At 33.8% G+C, this 17,367-nt stretch overlaps 1 protein-coding gene across 1 annotated transcript in view; it reads left to right on the top strand.

Annotated features, from left to right (window-relative positions):
- creb5b (cAMP responsive element binding protein 5b) overlaps positions 1-17,367 on the top strand; it is a 174,428-nt gene that overhangs the window by 10,768 nt on the left and 146,293 nt on the right. The window contains exons 2-3 of the mRNA XM_056476159.1: positions 8,150-8,227; positions 11,406-11,499. Of these exons, the coding sequence (XP_056332134.1) occupies positions 8,174-8,227; positions 11,406-11,499 (148 nt within the window). The 5' untranslated portion in view covers positions 8,150-8,173. The remainder of the gene's footprint in view (positions 1-8,149; positions 8,228-11,405; positions 11,500-17,367) is intronic.

Here is a 17,367-nt window from a genome sequence, read left to right as displayed (position 1 = left end):
CTGCTTTCTTTATTTTATTTTTTTTAATCGGAAACACGGCCATCCTAATGATCCAGGTGACCAGTTACATTACTTGGCCACCACAGCACTGCTCTCACAGTTATTTTTGCTATTTTATTGTAATAAAGACTATTTAATAAGCTTGACACTGTACACTACTGACTGTAGTATTGGTAGCCTAGCTACCAGAAGTAAACAAGGCAAACATAAATGAGTCAGCTTAAAAGTCGTGTGGAAAGTCCATCTCCATCTCCCATTATATGCATTAAGACTTTTTGCAGTCTAAAACCTCAAGTGAGCATAAAATATTTTTTTGTTCTCGAAATTTGGGATTTCCATCACACATTTTTCATGAAATATTTTAAAATGTGCATTAACACAGGGTGATGGAAAACCCAACTATGGCAAATATCTTGTGGCCAGTACCACTGCTCCCTATATATTGTAGTACGCATGATAGAAAATTCGAAAGAGATTCGAGGTACTTTCAAAACAGATCTCAGTATAGGCAAAATATTGACAGCGGCTCTTATGATGTGTGCAAAGCATGTATAATATTTTCTCCTTCAATAAATCGCAAGTATTTATATAATACAGTGACTTATGGATTGATAGCAAACTAGACATCCTTCTTATGACTAGGCCCAAAAGGTATCTGCGCAGATTTCTGCAGATTCTTAGTCCATCATTGAGTTTATTTATTTACTTGTGTACAGGTAAATGTGTATACATTTATATTTATTCAGTTTTTTTCATTATTTTCAGTAATATTATTGACTAATATGAAAATATTTATATGATTTATTTACAATACAGTTTGTAAAGTGATATATTCTGTCTTTTAGTAGATAGATTATATAAGTGGCTTGCATTGTTTACCAAATAAGTGGATCTTATTGTATTTGCATTGTAAACATTAAATAAATGTTAAAAAGTATACATTTAAAAATTTATATATTAAGTTTACAAAATTCTGCGCAAAAATAGCAAAAAATGTCAGCAAATTTGTCTGGAACTTATGATCACCGCAACGAATGCCTCATTCATTTTTTTCTCTGTTGTATATTATATCTTTAGTTAGTTTGATTGATTTAAGTTGAGATGAGTAGAAAAGTTAATTTGATTCAACAAAAAAATGTAAGGCAGAAAAACAATGTAGAGATTAGGCTTTTTAGGCTTACAATTTTTTTATTTTGTTTTGCTACTAGGGAAAATTAAGAGGTGAAAATGTATTCTGTTATAGTTTCCATTCATCACTAAGTAAAATTTCTGCCATGAAATTCTATTCGCGCACAGGCTGATAGGTCACCTAATCCGCTTCTGCATCATTAACTACATGGTGCAGGAGATTGGTTGCTGCCACCTCGGCAGCCAATGATCTTGCTCCTCATCAGTGTAAATTCTCCACATTGTTTTACGCTATTAAGCATGTTTGAGGAGACCCTCCTCCACCCCAGCTCCACCTGTGTTCGATCTGCTAGGGGTTTACATATATTATGTTTGCAGCAGCAGTATGTTAAATTCTCAGACAGCATGTCTGTGTGTATATACTGGCAGTAGCAGGTCTCGGTCATAATAATCAAAGCAGCAGCAGCATAGCAGATTGATACTGCCAAGACTAAATACATAAACATTGCCAAATAAATATTCATTACCATACTAAATCCCGAGAGTGTTCATGACAGAAATAAGTTTAAAGATTTCCACTTCTGAGAATTCTGACATTTAGAAACCTGTCTATGATTTTATCCATCAAGACATTATCGGATTGTGAAACACTTAGCTCAGTTTTAAAAAAAAATATATTCTGAAGTACAGAAATACTCTTCTGTTTGAACTAAAACTGATGCTTTCACTAGGGTATACTAGTGTGATGCCTAAACCTATAGATCATCATCTGCTAAATTGATGCCTGATATAAACTGAACTGTGAAACACTCCTTATGTTGACAGTAGTAGAGGGCTCTATGTGGGCCCACAAAAGAAAACCAGTGGCAAACTACATCCCATCAACGTCAGACAAGTGGCCCGATTACACTCCGTATGCATGAAACTGAATGGTTGGCATACCATTCCATTGTCAGTCTGTCATCCATGGCATTTAGCAGCATCATGGCACTGAACGGGGGATTCCTGTTCTCATGGTGAGCTGAAGAGAGTGAGAGAGATTTGTCATTGGACTTTAATCAGCACTTGCAAAATGGGGAATAGAAACAATTCAGATGTTTGTCGTTGTAATGAATTTTCTTTTATCCTTTATTGTCCTCTCCATAATTTGTCACCCTGTCAGTTTGCTGTGTTGTCACACGTTATTGCTCTATTGGATAGAGGCAACTGTATTTCAGCATTAACAATTGATCTGAATTACATGAACCTTCTTTTTCTCTTGATGTTTATTTAATTAGATGAAATAACTTTGTTTATTTATTTATTTATTTATTTATTTATAGTTATTTGCTTAAAATAATGATGTAAAAATGAAGTAAAATAAAAATATATAAAGTTGAAGTCAGAATTATTACACCTTGTTTATTTTTTCCCCCAATTTGTGTTTAACGGAGAGAAGATTTTTTCAACCCATTTCTAAACATAATAGTTTCAATAACTCATTTTTAATAACTGATTTATTTTATCTTTGCCATGATGACAGTAAATAATATTTGACTAGATATTTTTCAAAACACCTCTATACAGCTTAAAGTGACATTTAAAGGCTTAACTAGGTTAATTAGGTTACTAGGCAGGTTAGGGTAATTAGGCAAGTTATTGTATAACGATGGTTTGTTCAGTAGACTATCGAAAAAAATAATTAGTTTAAAGGGGCTAATCATTTTGACCTTAAAATGGTTTTTTGAAAAAATTAAAAATTGCTTTTATTCTAGCCAAAATAAAACAAATAAGACTTTCTCCAGAAGACAAAATATTATCAGACATACTGTGAAAATTTCCTTGCTCTGTTAAACATAATTTGGGAAATATTTAAAAAGGAAAAAAAATCAAAGGAGGGCTTTAATAATTCTGACTTTACTGTATATTAAAAATCACCTCAAAATAATTGTATACAAATGAATTCAACTAAAATAAAAGAAACTTTGTAATTTATAAGATATATTAAAATATATGAAATATAATTAAATACATATCTTATTACAGTATATTAATGCTATTATAAAATACCAGGGTTGAATAGGATACATGTTTCTTTCACATAATGAATGCAAAGGATAAATAATGAAATAAATTCTATCAAAACTATCTACATAAACTATTTTAAAATACAAAATACACACGCTCACGCTTACATTTTTAAAGTGAACCTACTTTTCCAAAACAATGACATTTGCACAGTGTGAAGCAACAAAGAAAACATTTCTCACAATTTTAAAAGTTATTTCCTTTCTTTATCTTGCTCTTATTTGTCCCTGACCTGTCTGATCCGAACCGCTAAAGTCATGGCCGGTGAGGTATTAAAAGGGCAGTTAGGTGTCAGAAGAGCTGCTAATGACGGGCAGTTCATTGATACGCTGACCTCGGTGCATTGTGTCTGGTTTTAGCCACAGACTTGCCCGCACAACACTGAGAGGATCCTTTACATCTTATCCTGTGGTCAACAATGGCACCATGGAGACCCAGGAGCACAGTCACTCTTCAGGGGTCAGTTTGAACCTCTCAAAGCTCCCTCCTAAAGTTTACACTGAAGGGCCACTCACATTCTACACTGTAAAACCCAAAAAGTTAAGGTAACTCAAACGATTTGAGGAAACCGATTGCAACAAACCATTTGAGTTAAAAAACTAATCTATATGAGTACTGTGAACTTACTCCATTTAAGTAATGAGGTATTTAATTAACTCATTACCTTCAACGCTGAGTTCAAAACTACTTTAAAATGAGTATAATTAACTTTCGGTAAATTTTGAGTTAACTACACTCATTTCATTTGATAAAGTTGACTGTTGGGTTTTACAGTGTCGGAATCAGATCACAGCCATAATGATAACAGATTAGAAAAATAATATTGTTAGAATAATTTTTAGAGCACATTTATTTCAGCTGATAAAAATGCTCAGAGCCAGTCAGAATCCATTGAAATATAAGTGCTCATGCATTTAAATGAAGAGAAGCTGACTGTTTGACAGTGAAAAGGTAGTGCACCTAAAATGAAAATGTACTCACTATTTACTCACCCTCAAGTGATTCCAAAACTTTCACGTTTCTTACTTTGGTTAAACACAAAAGAAGATATTCTGAAGAAACCTGTAACCAATGACTTCGGTTTTAAGAAAAAACAAACACTATGGAAATCCATGTTTATAGGTTGCAAGTAGTCTTCGAAATATCTTCTTCTGTGTTTGACAGAAGAAAGAAACTCATAAATGTTCAAAACAAGTAAAAGGTGAGTAAATAATGACAATTTTCATTTTTTGGGTGAACTATCCCTTTAAATCCACCTGTCAAAAGTGCTTAACTGACAATAGATTTATTGAAAAATTATTTGTTATCAGTAACAGGGGTTCAGGAGAGCTATGCAAGCTATGTATAAAACAAAAAAGTATCTCAAGTGTACCTTGGCATTGCGATCCTTGAAGTTACAGAGAAAAAAATACTGATTTGTGCTGTTTTTTCCACTACACAGTCAAATTTTTCTTAAATCACTGTTTTATTATGTTTACTTGTTAAACCTCAAGCTATATGCAGTCTTTTTTAAATGCACAAAATAGGTCTAAAACGACCAATATTCATTCTGTTGTATTAATAATGGTTGAGGGTTTCTTTGCTGAATCTTTTAAAGAAATTAGTTTAAAAAATGATTATTGCAGGGATTCAATCATCATATATCTGTTTTATACATCCACAAATCATATAACATTTTTTCCTTTACAAACAGTTTTTTACATCAATTTTGCACATACGGGTAAAAAAAAAACTCCAATAGAAATCTTTGATATTTTGTCATCATACCAGTAATGTATTATTCAAAAGGTATGTAAGGAAAATGAAATATTGGCTATGGAATACTCATTCATTCATTTTCTTTTCGGCTTAGTCCCTTTATTAATCCGGGGTCATCACAGCGGAATGAACCACCAACTTATCCAGCACATGTTTTACGCAGCGGATGCTCTTCCAGCCGCAACCCATCTCTGGGAAACATCCACACACAGTCACCCACACTCATACACTACTGACAATTTAGCCTAACCAATTCACATGTACTGCATGTCTTTGGACTGTGGACAGCCAAGGCTCAAACCAGCAACCTTCTTGCTGTGAGGCGACAGCACTACCTACTGCGCCACTGCGTCACCAATGCTATGGCATAATGAATAATGAAAATAATTTCTTGCAAAGACAGAATATAAAAAATCTATCTGTCACTTCAGACCTATTTTGTGCATCAAGGGGTTAAATATGTCAGAAATGGAGCATGCAGAAAGGTAGGTTGCTGGTTACAAGGGGTTAAAGGGATAGTAAACAAACAAACAAACTCACTATTTACTCACCACAAAAGAAGATATTTTGAAGAATGCTACAATACAAACCAGTAAACATTGGCTTCCATAGTACTGTAGGAAAAATAAATACTATGGAAGTCAGTGGTTACTGCTCTTTTTTAAAAAAATTTTTAAGGTTTTTTCCAAATAATTTCTTTTGTGTTCATTAGAAAAAAGAAACCGGTTTGCATCAAGGGAAGAGTTTTAGGTTTAGGGCGAAGTTTCCCTTTAAATACAAGAATACCAAAAACCAAAAAGATCATTTCAGTTCACCAGTCTGGAATCAAATATAAAGTTATTCAAATTATTAGAATACCTGCAAAATTTAAAAGGGCTTGATTTACTCACACTCAAGTGGTTCTACACTTTTATGAATTTCTTTCTTCTGTTGAACACAAAACAAGATATTCTGAAGATGTCCATTGACATCTGTAGAAGGAACAATAATACTATGTAAGTAAATAGCTAAAGTAACCCCCCCCTATATTCTTCACTATATGTTCCTTTGTGTTTAACAGAAGAAAGAAAATAAACATGTTTGAAACAAATATATACAAATGATGACAGAATTTTCATTTTTGAGTGAACTATCCCTTTAGGAGAGGTTTCAGTTGTATCTGTTGAATTTGTCAGTGCCCTTTAAATGAATTAAATATGTACAAAGTAATCATTGTGCTCTATAAACGATAGAATAGTGCCCCCATAAGAAGCATTTTCTTCATAACAAACAGAATGAAATCTAGGCCTTTTTTCACTGTCAATGTTGCACCATCATGTTTTTTTCACAGAATTCAAAGGAAGGCATGAATAACATCACGTTCTCAGGAAAAATACTGACTTTAAGCTGAAATTGCTGAACAGGTGGACATACCAAAGGTTTCTCATATTTGTTGTGCTTAAAGCCAGGGTCATTGTAGTTTTGCATTGTTAATCTTTGTGTGCTGTTAGGGACTTCATTCACTCTGGGGTGATTTTGAGGTTTCTCACATCTTTTTCTGTCTTTCAGCAAATAGAATGATTTGCTGATTTGCTGATATATACAGTGCTCAGCATAATTGAGTACACCCCATTTTGAAAATGAATATTTTTATCCATTTCTCAGTGACTATATAGGCAATGTATTTTGGTGCGTTTACGCAAAACTGATATATTTATTGAAATAATATTTTAGTCAACAAACATATTTAGAAACTGAAAGATAATATAATTAAATTCAAGCAAAAAATCACAAAAAATTACAACCAACAAAATGTCAACAATTTTTTTCAATTATTTTGCTTCTCTTGATTTTTCCTCTTTTTAAAATTTGTATTTAATATTTTTCTTTAACATATAAATTTGGCTGTACTAGTTTTTGGACCGTTATCATAAGTTATTTTGTTAGATAAGCTCCAGATTTGGCCTCAGTACTGACTAATCTAATGTTTATGCACAAATATAATATTGTATAGCTTCCTATTAAAAATATGAATTTAAAAGATAGATTTGTGAGGGGTGTACTTATATATGCTGAGCACTGTACTTTGGGAAAGGGCTTTGAAATTTTTCAAAAGCTCAACGATACACTGGTCAAATTGACTACCCTTTCGTTATGTTGCTGGCTGAATTTGTTCTTCCATTATAATGATGTTTTTGATTGCAATGTCATGACAACATATAATCATGCATTCTTGATTGTTGGTGGTTTTACCTGATGGGAAGAGGTACAATTTGTGATTTGTACTGTTGATCATCAGTTGCAGTGCTGTTTTAATGTAAATTTAACAGATTTGTATTTACAGTGTAGTTGAACATGCCGTTTACATTTTTTGCCAAGCGAAGCAAGGCTAGAACACATAAAAGAAGTTTTTGCATATAATCATGGGCTTGACTGACGTGTTTGTCTGTAAAAGTATAATTTACAGGAACTTCTTTAAAGATTTTTTCTTTAGATTTTCCACCAGTAAATGTTGTTAGATTTGTTTCCTTTTATTTTTTACATTTATTGTGAATTTTGGATTTCAATTAACTAAAATGGTGGCAGCAGCTCAGTGGTTAGCACTGTCGCCTCACAGCAAGATGGTCACTGGTTTGAGTCCCTGCTGGATCAGGTGGTATTTCTGTGTGGAGTTTGCATGTTCTCTCAGTGTTCGTTTCAACCGCCAACTTATCCAGCATATGTTTTACACAGCGGATGCCTTTCCAGCTGCAACACAGTACTGCGAAACATCCATACACACTCATTCATACACATACACTACGGCCAGGAGTTTATTCAATTCATTTATAGCGCATGTCTTTGGACTGTGGGGGAAACTGGAGGAAACCCACACAAACACAGGGAGAACATGCAAACTCCACTTTTGCATGAAATGCCAACTGACCCAGCCAGGACTTGAACCAGCAACCTTCTTGCTGTGAGGCAACAGTGCTAACCATCATTATTATATTTATCATTATCATGCTTGGTGTGAACAGAGCTTAAACCTCGCCAGCTCTGACTATCCTCTCCCAGCTCTCAAGACACCAAATACTCACTGAGATTTTGTAGCAGTGTCTTCCCGAACCGCAGAGTTTTCTATCTCTGGCACACAATGCGTTAGTGACATAATGTGAGCATGGGTCTTTATATTTTGAAGTCCTGGAGGCGCCCCTGATTTCTGCTTTGTGTTTAGGTGTATGAGGAGCCAGTGACAGTGATGAACTCGGAGCAGGAAAGGCCGTATGTGTGCAGCGCCCCGGGCTGTTCTCAGGTGAGTCTGAGACAAAGGCAAAGACGAACGGTCCTGTAACTCGAGAGAACTTCAGCTCAATGTGAAACGGCACCACAGACAACAACAGTGAAACACTATCCTGTTGAGGCAAATGGCATCCAGTGGGGTTTCATATGAATACTTGGATTGGGGTTTCTTTGGCTGAGGTGGAATCCCCATAGACATGGGAAATAATTTTAAAAACTGTCATTTTTAAAATGCATGGTTCCTGGTTCCTTCAACATAATGGTTCCCAACAGAGTTTTAACAAAGTAACTAACAGTGAAGGTGTAACAAATAAAAAAATTAATTGATAATAATAATATCATTCTTTCATTCATTTTCTTTTCGGCTTAGTCCCTTTATTCATCTGGGGTCGCCACAGCGGAATGAACCGCCAACTTATCAAGCATATGTTTTATGCAGCAGAAGCCCTTTCAGCTGCAACTTGTCATTGGAAAACATCCATATACTTATTCACACATACATTACAGTAAATTTAGCTAACCCAATTCACCTATACCACATGTTTTTGGACTGTGGGGTAAACCGGAGCACCCGGGGGGAACCCACGCCAACACAAGGAGAACATGCAAACTTCACACAGAAATGCCAACTGACCCAGCCGAGGCTCAAACCATCAACCTTCTTGCTGTGAGGCGATGGTGCAACCCACCGCGCCACTGTGCTGCCCCTAATAATATAATAATTATTATTAATAATAATAACAGTAATAATTCAATTATTAAAAATAATAATAATAGTAATAAATATAATAATTAATAATTAATAACAATAATAATAGTAATAACAATAATAATTAATAATAATGATGATGATGATGATGATGATGATGATGATAATAATAATATAAACAACAACAGCAACAGGAACAACAACAACAATAATAATAATAATAATTATCATTATAATAATGATGATAATAATGATGATAATTAAATTATTATCAACAACAATAATGATAATAATAATAATAATAGTAGTAATAATAAAATTAATAATAACAATAACAACAACAATAATAATAATAGTATTAGTAATAATAATATAAAAATAAAACAAATATATAAATAAATAATAATGAATGGCGATGATGATAGTAGTAGTAGTAGTAGTAGTAGTAGTAATAATAATAATAATAGTAATAATAATAATAATAATAATAAACATGATATAAAACACTTTATCTAAATTAAATATAATGTATACTATATTATAATATAATGTAATATATTGTGATGTAGGAATGTAACTACAGTATTTCACAGTAGTCAAATAACTTTAAACCTGTAGTGGGTAGCATGATCACCTCACAGCAAGTAGGTCGCTGGTTCGAGCCTTGGCTGGGTCAGTTGGTATTTCTGTGTAGAGTTTGCATGCCCTCCCCATGTTGGCGTGGGTTTCCTGTGGGTGCTCCGGTTTCCCCCACAAGTCTAAAGACATGCGGTATAGGTGAATTGGGAAGCTAAAATTCTCACCGCGTATGTGTGTAAATGAGTGTGTATGGATGTTTCCCAGTGATGGGAGAGGGGAGGGCATGCTGGATAAGTTGGCGGTTTATTCCGGTGTGGCGACCCCAGATTAATAAAGGCACTAAGATGAAAAGAAAATGAATGAACACTAGGGCAAGGCAAGTAAAGTTTATTTATATAGCACATTTCATACACAATGGTAATTCAAAGTGCTTTACATAAACAAGATCACAAAATAATCATACAGGAAAAGAAATAAAAAAATAAAAAAATAAAATTAAACTGTATTAAAGCAGGTTTAAAAGGAAAATACTCCAGAAAAAAACTACAAAAAATTATATTTCATCTCCGAATAATCCAATGTCCATATCTGAGACAGCACAAAATTAAGACTGTAATGTAAGCATATTGTACTTACGATTAAAGAATAGTTATACATCAATTTGTTAGGTCATATTCCATTCTAATATTTAATAACACACATTAATGTGTCTGTTTAAATAAAAAATGGACTTGAGCTAACTGATAACAAAAAGCTGCATTATTTTATACATTCACAAAGATTAAAGTATGATTCACCCAAAAAAGAAACTTTGCTTATTATTTACTCTTCCTCTAATGGCTATAAACATTTTTGTGTTTCTATATTCTATTGAACACAAAAGAAGATATTTTGAAGAATATTGGAAACCTGTAACCATTGACTTCCATAGTTAAAAAACCAATGTCAAGTCAAAGTTTTCTGCTTTCTTCAGAATATTTTCTTTTGTGTTTCACAGAAGAAAGAAACTCAAACAGGTTTGGGACAAGTTAAGGAAGAGTAAATAATGAAAGAATTGTCATCTCATTAATAAACAGATTAATAAACACAAAACTCATGTGATCTCATGTATTGCTCATTTTCAATCAATGTTAAAGAGTTAACTTTATTTTAAAATGTCATCAACAAATGATACATAAAGATTCAACAATTACATTTTACTAAAACCTCAAAGCTAAAACCAACATAAATTCAAATAAAAGAGTCTATAAAATAAAAACTAATTTAACATATTTATGAAAAGTACTACCCATAATTTTCCTATAAAAAGCACTCTATATTAGAAATAAATATAAATTAACATTTTTATGCTTCAGAATATGGATTTGATGGGACAATTTACTTATGTAAAAAGTATGTAGAAAAAGCTGCTGTTTTATAAAACATATATATTTCAGTGCTATAGCTCACAAAGTATATTTATTTTTTACTATTTCCTCCTTTCTGCAATTATAACACACCTGAGACCCATTTGCAGATCTCAATCCACCTGTTTTCAACCGCTCCTCAATTAAACAAGGCCTGTCGCAATCTGTCTGCGCACGTCAGTTCATGTGAACCATTTACAATAATACAATATTCTTTTCATCTGCTTTTTAACACCAATTAAGATAACATAATTACCATAATGAGAAGGTATTTCCAATCAGAAGGGTGTTATTGTAATCTTTTCAGACAGTTTATGCCTAAGGCACAGTCTTGTTGTACAAGTCAGTAAGTATAGCATTGGCAAAATAACTTTGCTCAATAGAAGCACTAATTGTAAGATTGGGTTTTTCAAGAACACAGAATGGAAAGAAAGCAAGCCCTTTAGAGTGTTTGGTTTGATTAAATTGCAACCATTTTTTTCTCCATGTTTTTTCAGAGATTCCCGACGGAGGATCATCTAATGATTCATCGGCACAAGCATGAGATGACCCTAAAATTCCCCTCCATCAAAAATGACAACATGCTGTCAGGTGAGACAGACCAGACACACACAACACACACATAGACACACACTATGTCTATGGGAAGCCCCCAGAAAGCATGAAAACCCAACATGTGTGTAGTTGGAATGTGCCTGTGTACAGGTTTGTGTGGTTTACAGGGTTGTATAATGACATGTGTATGACTAGTTGTACTTTATTAAGGTGTTAAATATACAGTATACCTGAGGAGTGTCCCTATAAACCATATATACAAGTATGTGTGAGATTTTAATACTTTAGGAACTGCGTATTCTGACCCCTTAACCCTAAACCAAACCCCCACAGGAAACTTTCTGCTGTTTTACAAAATACTTCAATCTGTGTAATTTAACATTTTTCATGGGGAACAAAAATAAATGTCCACACATTGTCATAAAAATTGCAATACTTGTGGGGACATAATGAAAATACTAATGAACACTAATGCTGAGTACACACCAAACATCACGTCACCAGCATCACGTCACTAGCTCTATCCCGGACGAGCCCCCAATTATTACGGCAAAAGTCTAGGGGAAAAAACTATGGGCATAATAAACAAAATAAGATCATGGGTGGTGTATTTCCCAAGGGAAACAAACAAACAAAAAAAAAACTTATGTAAAAGATCCCCGTCAGTCGACAACCAAACACAGACACGGATTGTAGAAAAAAGTAGCAATTTGAATGAGCATCTCTTCAGGGTGGCCACAGGCCATAATAACAAACAAAAGAATCTGCAAAGTAAATAAACTAAATAACCTGTAAGTCTTTACAGAAAAATACAGGAGGCTAACCTTCCTCCCTCACACATAAACAAAGTCAAAAGTAATCAAAATAAATAGGCAGGCCACCCCGTACAAGCTCAAACTCAAAAAAAAGAGTTGCAAGCATACGTGGACATTTGGACAATATTAAAGTTTGGTTGTCATCCGGAGGAGTAGGGAAATCCAGGAGTTCTCTTCACTCTCAGCAACCGTCGCACCAAAAATTAGCTCCTCGAACTCTGCTGGAGGTTCCATTTTATAGCTCTCAGTGACCAGCAGCCAATCAGAGCCAGACAACATAAAAATGGGAGCCTATGGGATAACAAAAAACAAGAAGATCGGAGAAGAAGGCGTGACAAGGAAAAAGATACAATACAGTGCACAACAAAAGTAATTAAATAAATGTTAGTGGTAACAATTTTACTCATGGGATGTTTTAGTTGAGCATTCCGAGTCATTTGTGCCATGTGACAATAATTTGTCCGAACCCACATTTGGTGCGAACCCAGCCTAACAAATTGTGAACTTGACATCATCAATTTGACAACCCACACGAGCGCAAATTTTCACAACACATGCAAATAGAGAAACAAGCTGTAAAACGTGCAGACCACAATAGAAATGTATGTGGGAAACACACATGGCTACTTCCTGTTTCGAGTCAATGGTGTTGTCGGAGACCTGAGACTTTTTTAGGGATGTCCTGATCAGGTTTTTTGTCATTTGATTTTGTGTATCTACCGATACTGATACCTGATCCGATACTTCTATAATACATTACGATACTTCTATAATACATGAAAAAGGATGTTCCTTATTTTTTTATTTAATTCACCTTATTTTAACAATCAACACCTCTGTTTACAAACAGAGCACTTCTGTGAGGTAGCTTGAACAATCAAGTACTAAATAACATAAATTCTTCACTTTTGGCCTAGTGCAACCGTAAATATATAAAAAAAAATCTAATATAAAAACAAATAGCACCTCAACTTAAAATACCCTGCTGGCAATCCCAAGTTTACGTATCTCACAGTTTGCTATGGCAATGTTGTCGTTATCAACTTTATAATACCTCCAGACCACAGACATACTTGCGCTTTCCGCTTCAAGCTGCTTTTGTGTTCTACTTTGCCAGCATTTAACCAATAGCGTCTCTGCAACAAAGTGATGTCATGCCGCATGCATTGCTGTTTCTGTGTGAAGTGAAGAAAGTCAACTCTGTGCCACCGCATAACTATAGATGTGTTAAACATATTATGAGAATGAGAATAATGATATATATATATATATATATATATATATATATATATATATATATATATATATATATATATATATATATATATAATTTATATATATATATATATATATATATATATATATATATATATATATATATATATATATATATATATATATATATATATATATATATATATATATATATATATATATATATATGGTCCTGATTGGGAGGTAATGAGTCTGAAACTGCATGATCGGGCCCGATTTCCGATCACGTGATCGTATCTGGATATCCCTAGTTTTTCAGTTTATTTTAATTTCCTGATCATATGGTTCCTTGTTGTGCATATATTTGTACTATCAGGATGTTGTACATATATTTGTACCAACAACATATATATTTGTACCAACAAAAAATGTTCGGCATTCTTGGGGTCCCCTGACACATTTCCGTTGTGGTCTGTAATTTTCCAGCACATTTTTGTTTTGTATGAGCACATTTCTGTTTTGTATGAGAAATTGAATTGAGAGAAATAAGAGAAATAAGACTTGACGTGTTTGTTGCTATTTTCAGACCAGCGCAACCCTAATTTTCCTGTTTTGCACCATGTTGTTTAAATAGTAAATCTATTTGCATCACTTTGTGGACTCATGGGTGTACTGTGTGTGCCTAGAAATGTGTGTGCCTAGAAATTAGGTGTGTTAAGGCACATCTTTGGCATGTTGCTATTTTGAGGAACTAAAATAGACTGTGCAATTGGTCAGCTGAATGCAGGTCTAAAGTCCAGCGCAGAGTATGTTAGTTGTGCACCTTAAATGCTTACACATTGCTTAATTCACACAGGATGTACAGCAATACACAAATATCTTAACAAATAAAAAAAAAAATTAAAAGGATTAAAATGTTACAAAAATTATTATTTTCTACATAAATATAAAACCTCTGCCTCCATGCCTTCTTCACCTCAGGGGGCTTTTTCAGTTTATTTATAACAACTTGCTTTTGTATAATGTTATTATTAGTATCAGTATTATTTATTGTCTGCATATTTATATTTGTTTTAATAAAAACAAGCTTAGATGTGTCCACCCGTCGGGTTTAGGACCATATGGGGCATAGGACATGTGTTCGGATATAACTCAGTTTTTTGACCACACTTCGTTACTATTGTTCATTTATTAATTTGCTGAAAACTAGAAAGGAATTCAGAAATAGTTTTGAACCAAATCTTTGCGCTTAACAAACTAAATCAAATGTGTAGGCTAATGGATGTCTTCGGTGGAGTGCGAACAACACCATTTCTTCATCCACGAAAGTAAAGGAGTAAAGTAAAGAGTAAAAGTAAAGAGAAAGTAAAGAGGCTGAATGGAGGAGGCTCGTTCTTTATCCTCACACTTCAGATGGTTTGTTTAACTATTTTCTTGTTTGCTTGTTCCACTTGCAAAGTCGGCATGTAAATAGCAAATGCGCCATAATGCGACACAACTGACTCTTAAAGGGAATGTGAGATGATTCTCTGATTGGATTAATGCACGTTATGCTCAAAACACACCCATACACCCAAGAGAATAAGCACAATTCTGTTAGACCATGTGCCAGGGCGCAAACTTTATTTTTCCATTCTTAAAATAGCAAAAGTGGATTCAGACATGGCCTTAATGCTTTTACGCCATGCACTTTAGACTTTGCACCTAGATTGTTAAAATAGAGCCTTGTGTGTTGTCAGGCTGATAAAGATATTTCTTTAATTTGTTAGTGTTTTTCTATTTGCACATGCATTCGTAACTTGCTGTGCATTTGGTCTTTCTCGGCAACCGTAACATTTAGTCCCCACAATGTGACGAAAACCAGGTGCCACACACACACATACATTCTTGTCGCGTCTGTCTTTGATTAGTGTATTAGGCAGGACGCATGACTTGGCAAACGCGTCGGTGTAGTTTTAAACACAGAGCCATGTGGCTAAAATAATATTTGTGCTGTGCTCTGCCTCACTCCCCTAATCCCAGTCATCAAGCCGTACCATGAGCTCCATATCAATTAGACCTCCAGCACTCTCAGGGGACGAGGGGAAGGGGGACATTGGAGGGAGGAGAAGAAAAGACGTCTCCACAACAATGATGAAAAAGTGGAGGATTCCAGGGTGCATATTTACAGATTGAACACTAACTAACCAAAGCTGTGTGCTCAGACTTTCAAATAAAGCAGTTGTTTTTTGGTGTTTAATGAACACACACACACGCACACACACACATACAGTGCTCAGAATATATAAGTACGTCCCTCACAATTCTATCTTTTAAATTCCTATTTTTAATAGGAAGCTATATAATATCATATCTGTGCATATACATTAGATTAGTCAGTACTGAAGCCAAATCTGGAGCTTATCTAACAAAATAACTTAGATAACAGTCCAAAACCTAGTACACCCAATTTTATATGTTATAAAAAATATTAAATACAGATTTAAAATAAGAGGAAAAATGAAGAGAAGCAAAAAAAAAATTAAGAAATTTAGTTGAACTTTTTAGGTTGTATTTTTTTTCTTGCAATATTTTGCTTGCATTTAGTTGTATTATCTTTCAATTTCTAAATATGTTAGATGGCTAAAATATTATTTTAATAAATATATCTGTTTAATAAATCTGTTTTTTTCAAATGCACCAAAATACATTCTGCAGTTTTACAAAATACTTCAATCTCGAAAATAAATGTCCACATATTGTCATAAAAATTACAGTACTTGAGGGGACATAATGAAAAAAACAGGAATGCTGAGTACACACCAAACTCAAAGCATCAAGCTCTATCCTGGACGAGTCCCCAATCATTGTGCCCCATGTCTGGGGGAAAGTTCTATGGGTATAATAAACAAAATAAGGTCATGGGTGGTGGATTTCTCCGGGGGAAACAAGCAAACAAACAAAAAAACTTATGGAAAAGATCCCCTTCGGTCGACTACCAAACGCGGACACTCAGTTGAGGGTAATTGAATAAATTCATTAGAAAATTTAAATTTTGTAGATTTTCTTTTTTTGCTATATTTTGCTTGAATTTAATTGTATTATCTTTCCATTTCTAAATAAATTTGGTGTCTAAAATATTATTTTAATAAATATATCAGTTTAATAAATCTGTTTTGTTTAAATGAACCAAGATACATTCTGCTGTTTTACAAAATACTTCAATCTGTGTAATTTAACATTTTTAATGCAGAGTAAAAATAAATATCCACACATTATCATAAAAATTGCAATACTTGAGGGGACATAATGAAAAAAAAAAAACTAATGCTGAATACACACCAAACTCAGAGCATCACATCACTAGCTCTATCCCGGACGAGCCCCCAATTATTGCGGCCCAAGTCTAGGGGAAAACAATTATGGGCATAATAAACAAAATAAGGTCATGGGTGGTGAATTTCTCAGGGGGAACAAACAAACTAAAAAAATGTATGTAACAGATCCCCTTCGGACAACAACCAAACGCAGACACTCAGTTGAGAGTAATTCAATAGATTTATTAGAACATTTTTATTTTGTAGGTAGAATTTTTTGCAATATTTTGCTTGAATTTAATAGTATTATCTTTCTATTTCTGAATATGTTTGGTGACTAAAATATTATTTTAATAAATATATCAGTTTAATAAATCTGTTTAGTTTAAATGCACCAAAATACATTGACTATAAACACACTCACACACACACACACGCACACACACACACACACACACACACACACACACACACACACACACACACACACACACACACACACAAATAGTGTTTTTAATTAGTTTACATTCGCTAAACAAGATACATATCTTTTATAGCAAAACTTGCTAAATAAGGCA

This window comes from Danio aesculapii, chromosome 16 (assembly GCF_903798145.1).
Source record: "Danio aesculapii chromosome 16, fDanAes4.1, whole genome shotgun sequence".
NCBI classification, from domain to species: Eukaryota; Metazoa; Chordata; class Actinopteri; order Cypriniformes; family Danionidae; genus Danio; species Danio aesculapii.
The sequence above is the reverse complement of the archived record's forward strand: the minus strand, read 5'-3'. Positions and strand labels throughout refer to the sequence as shown.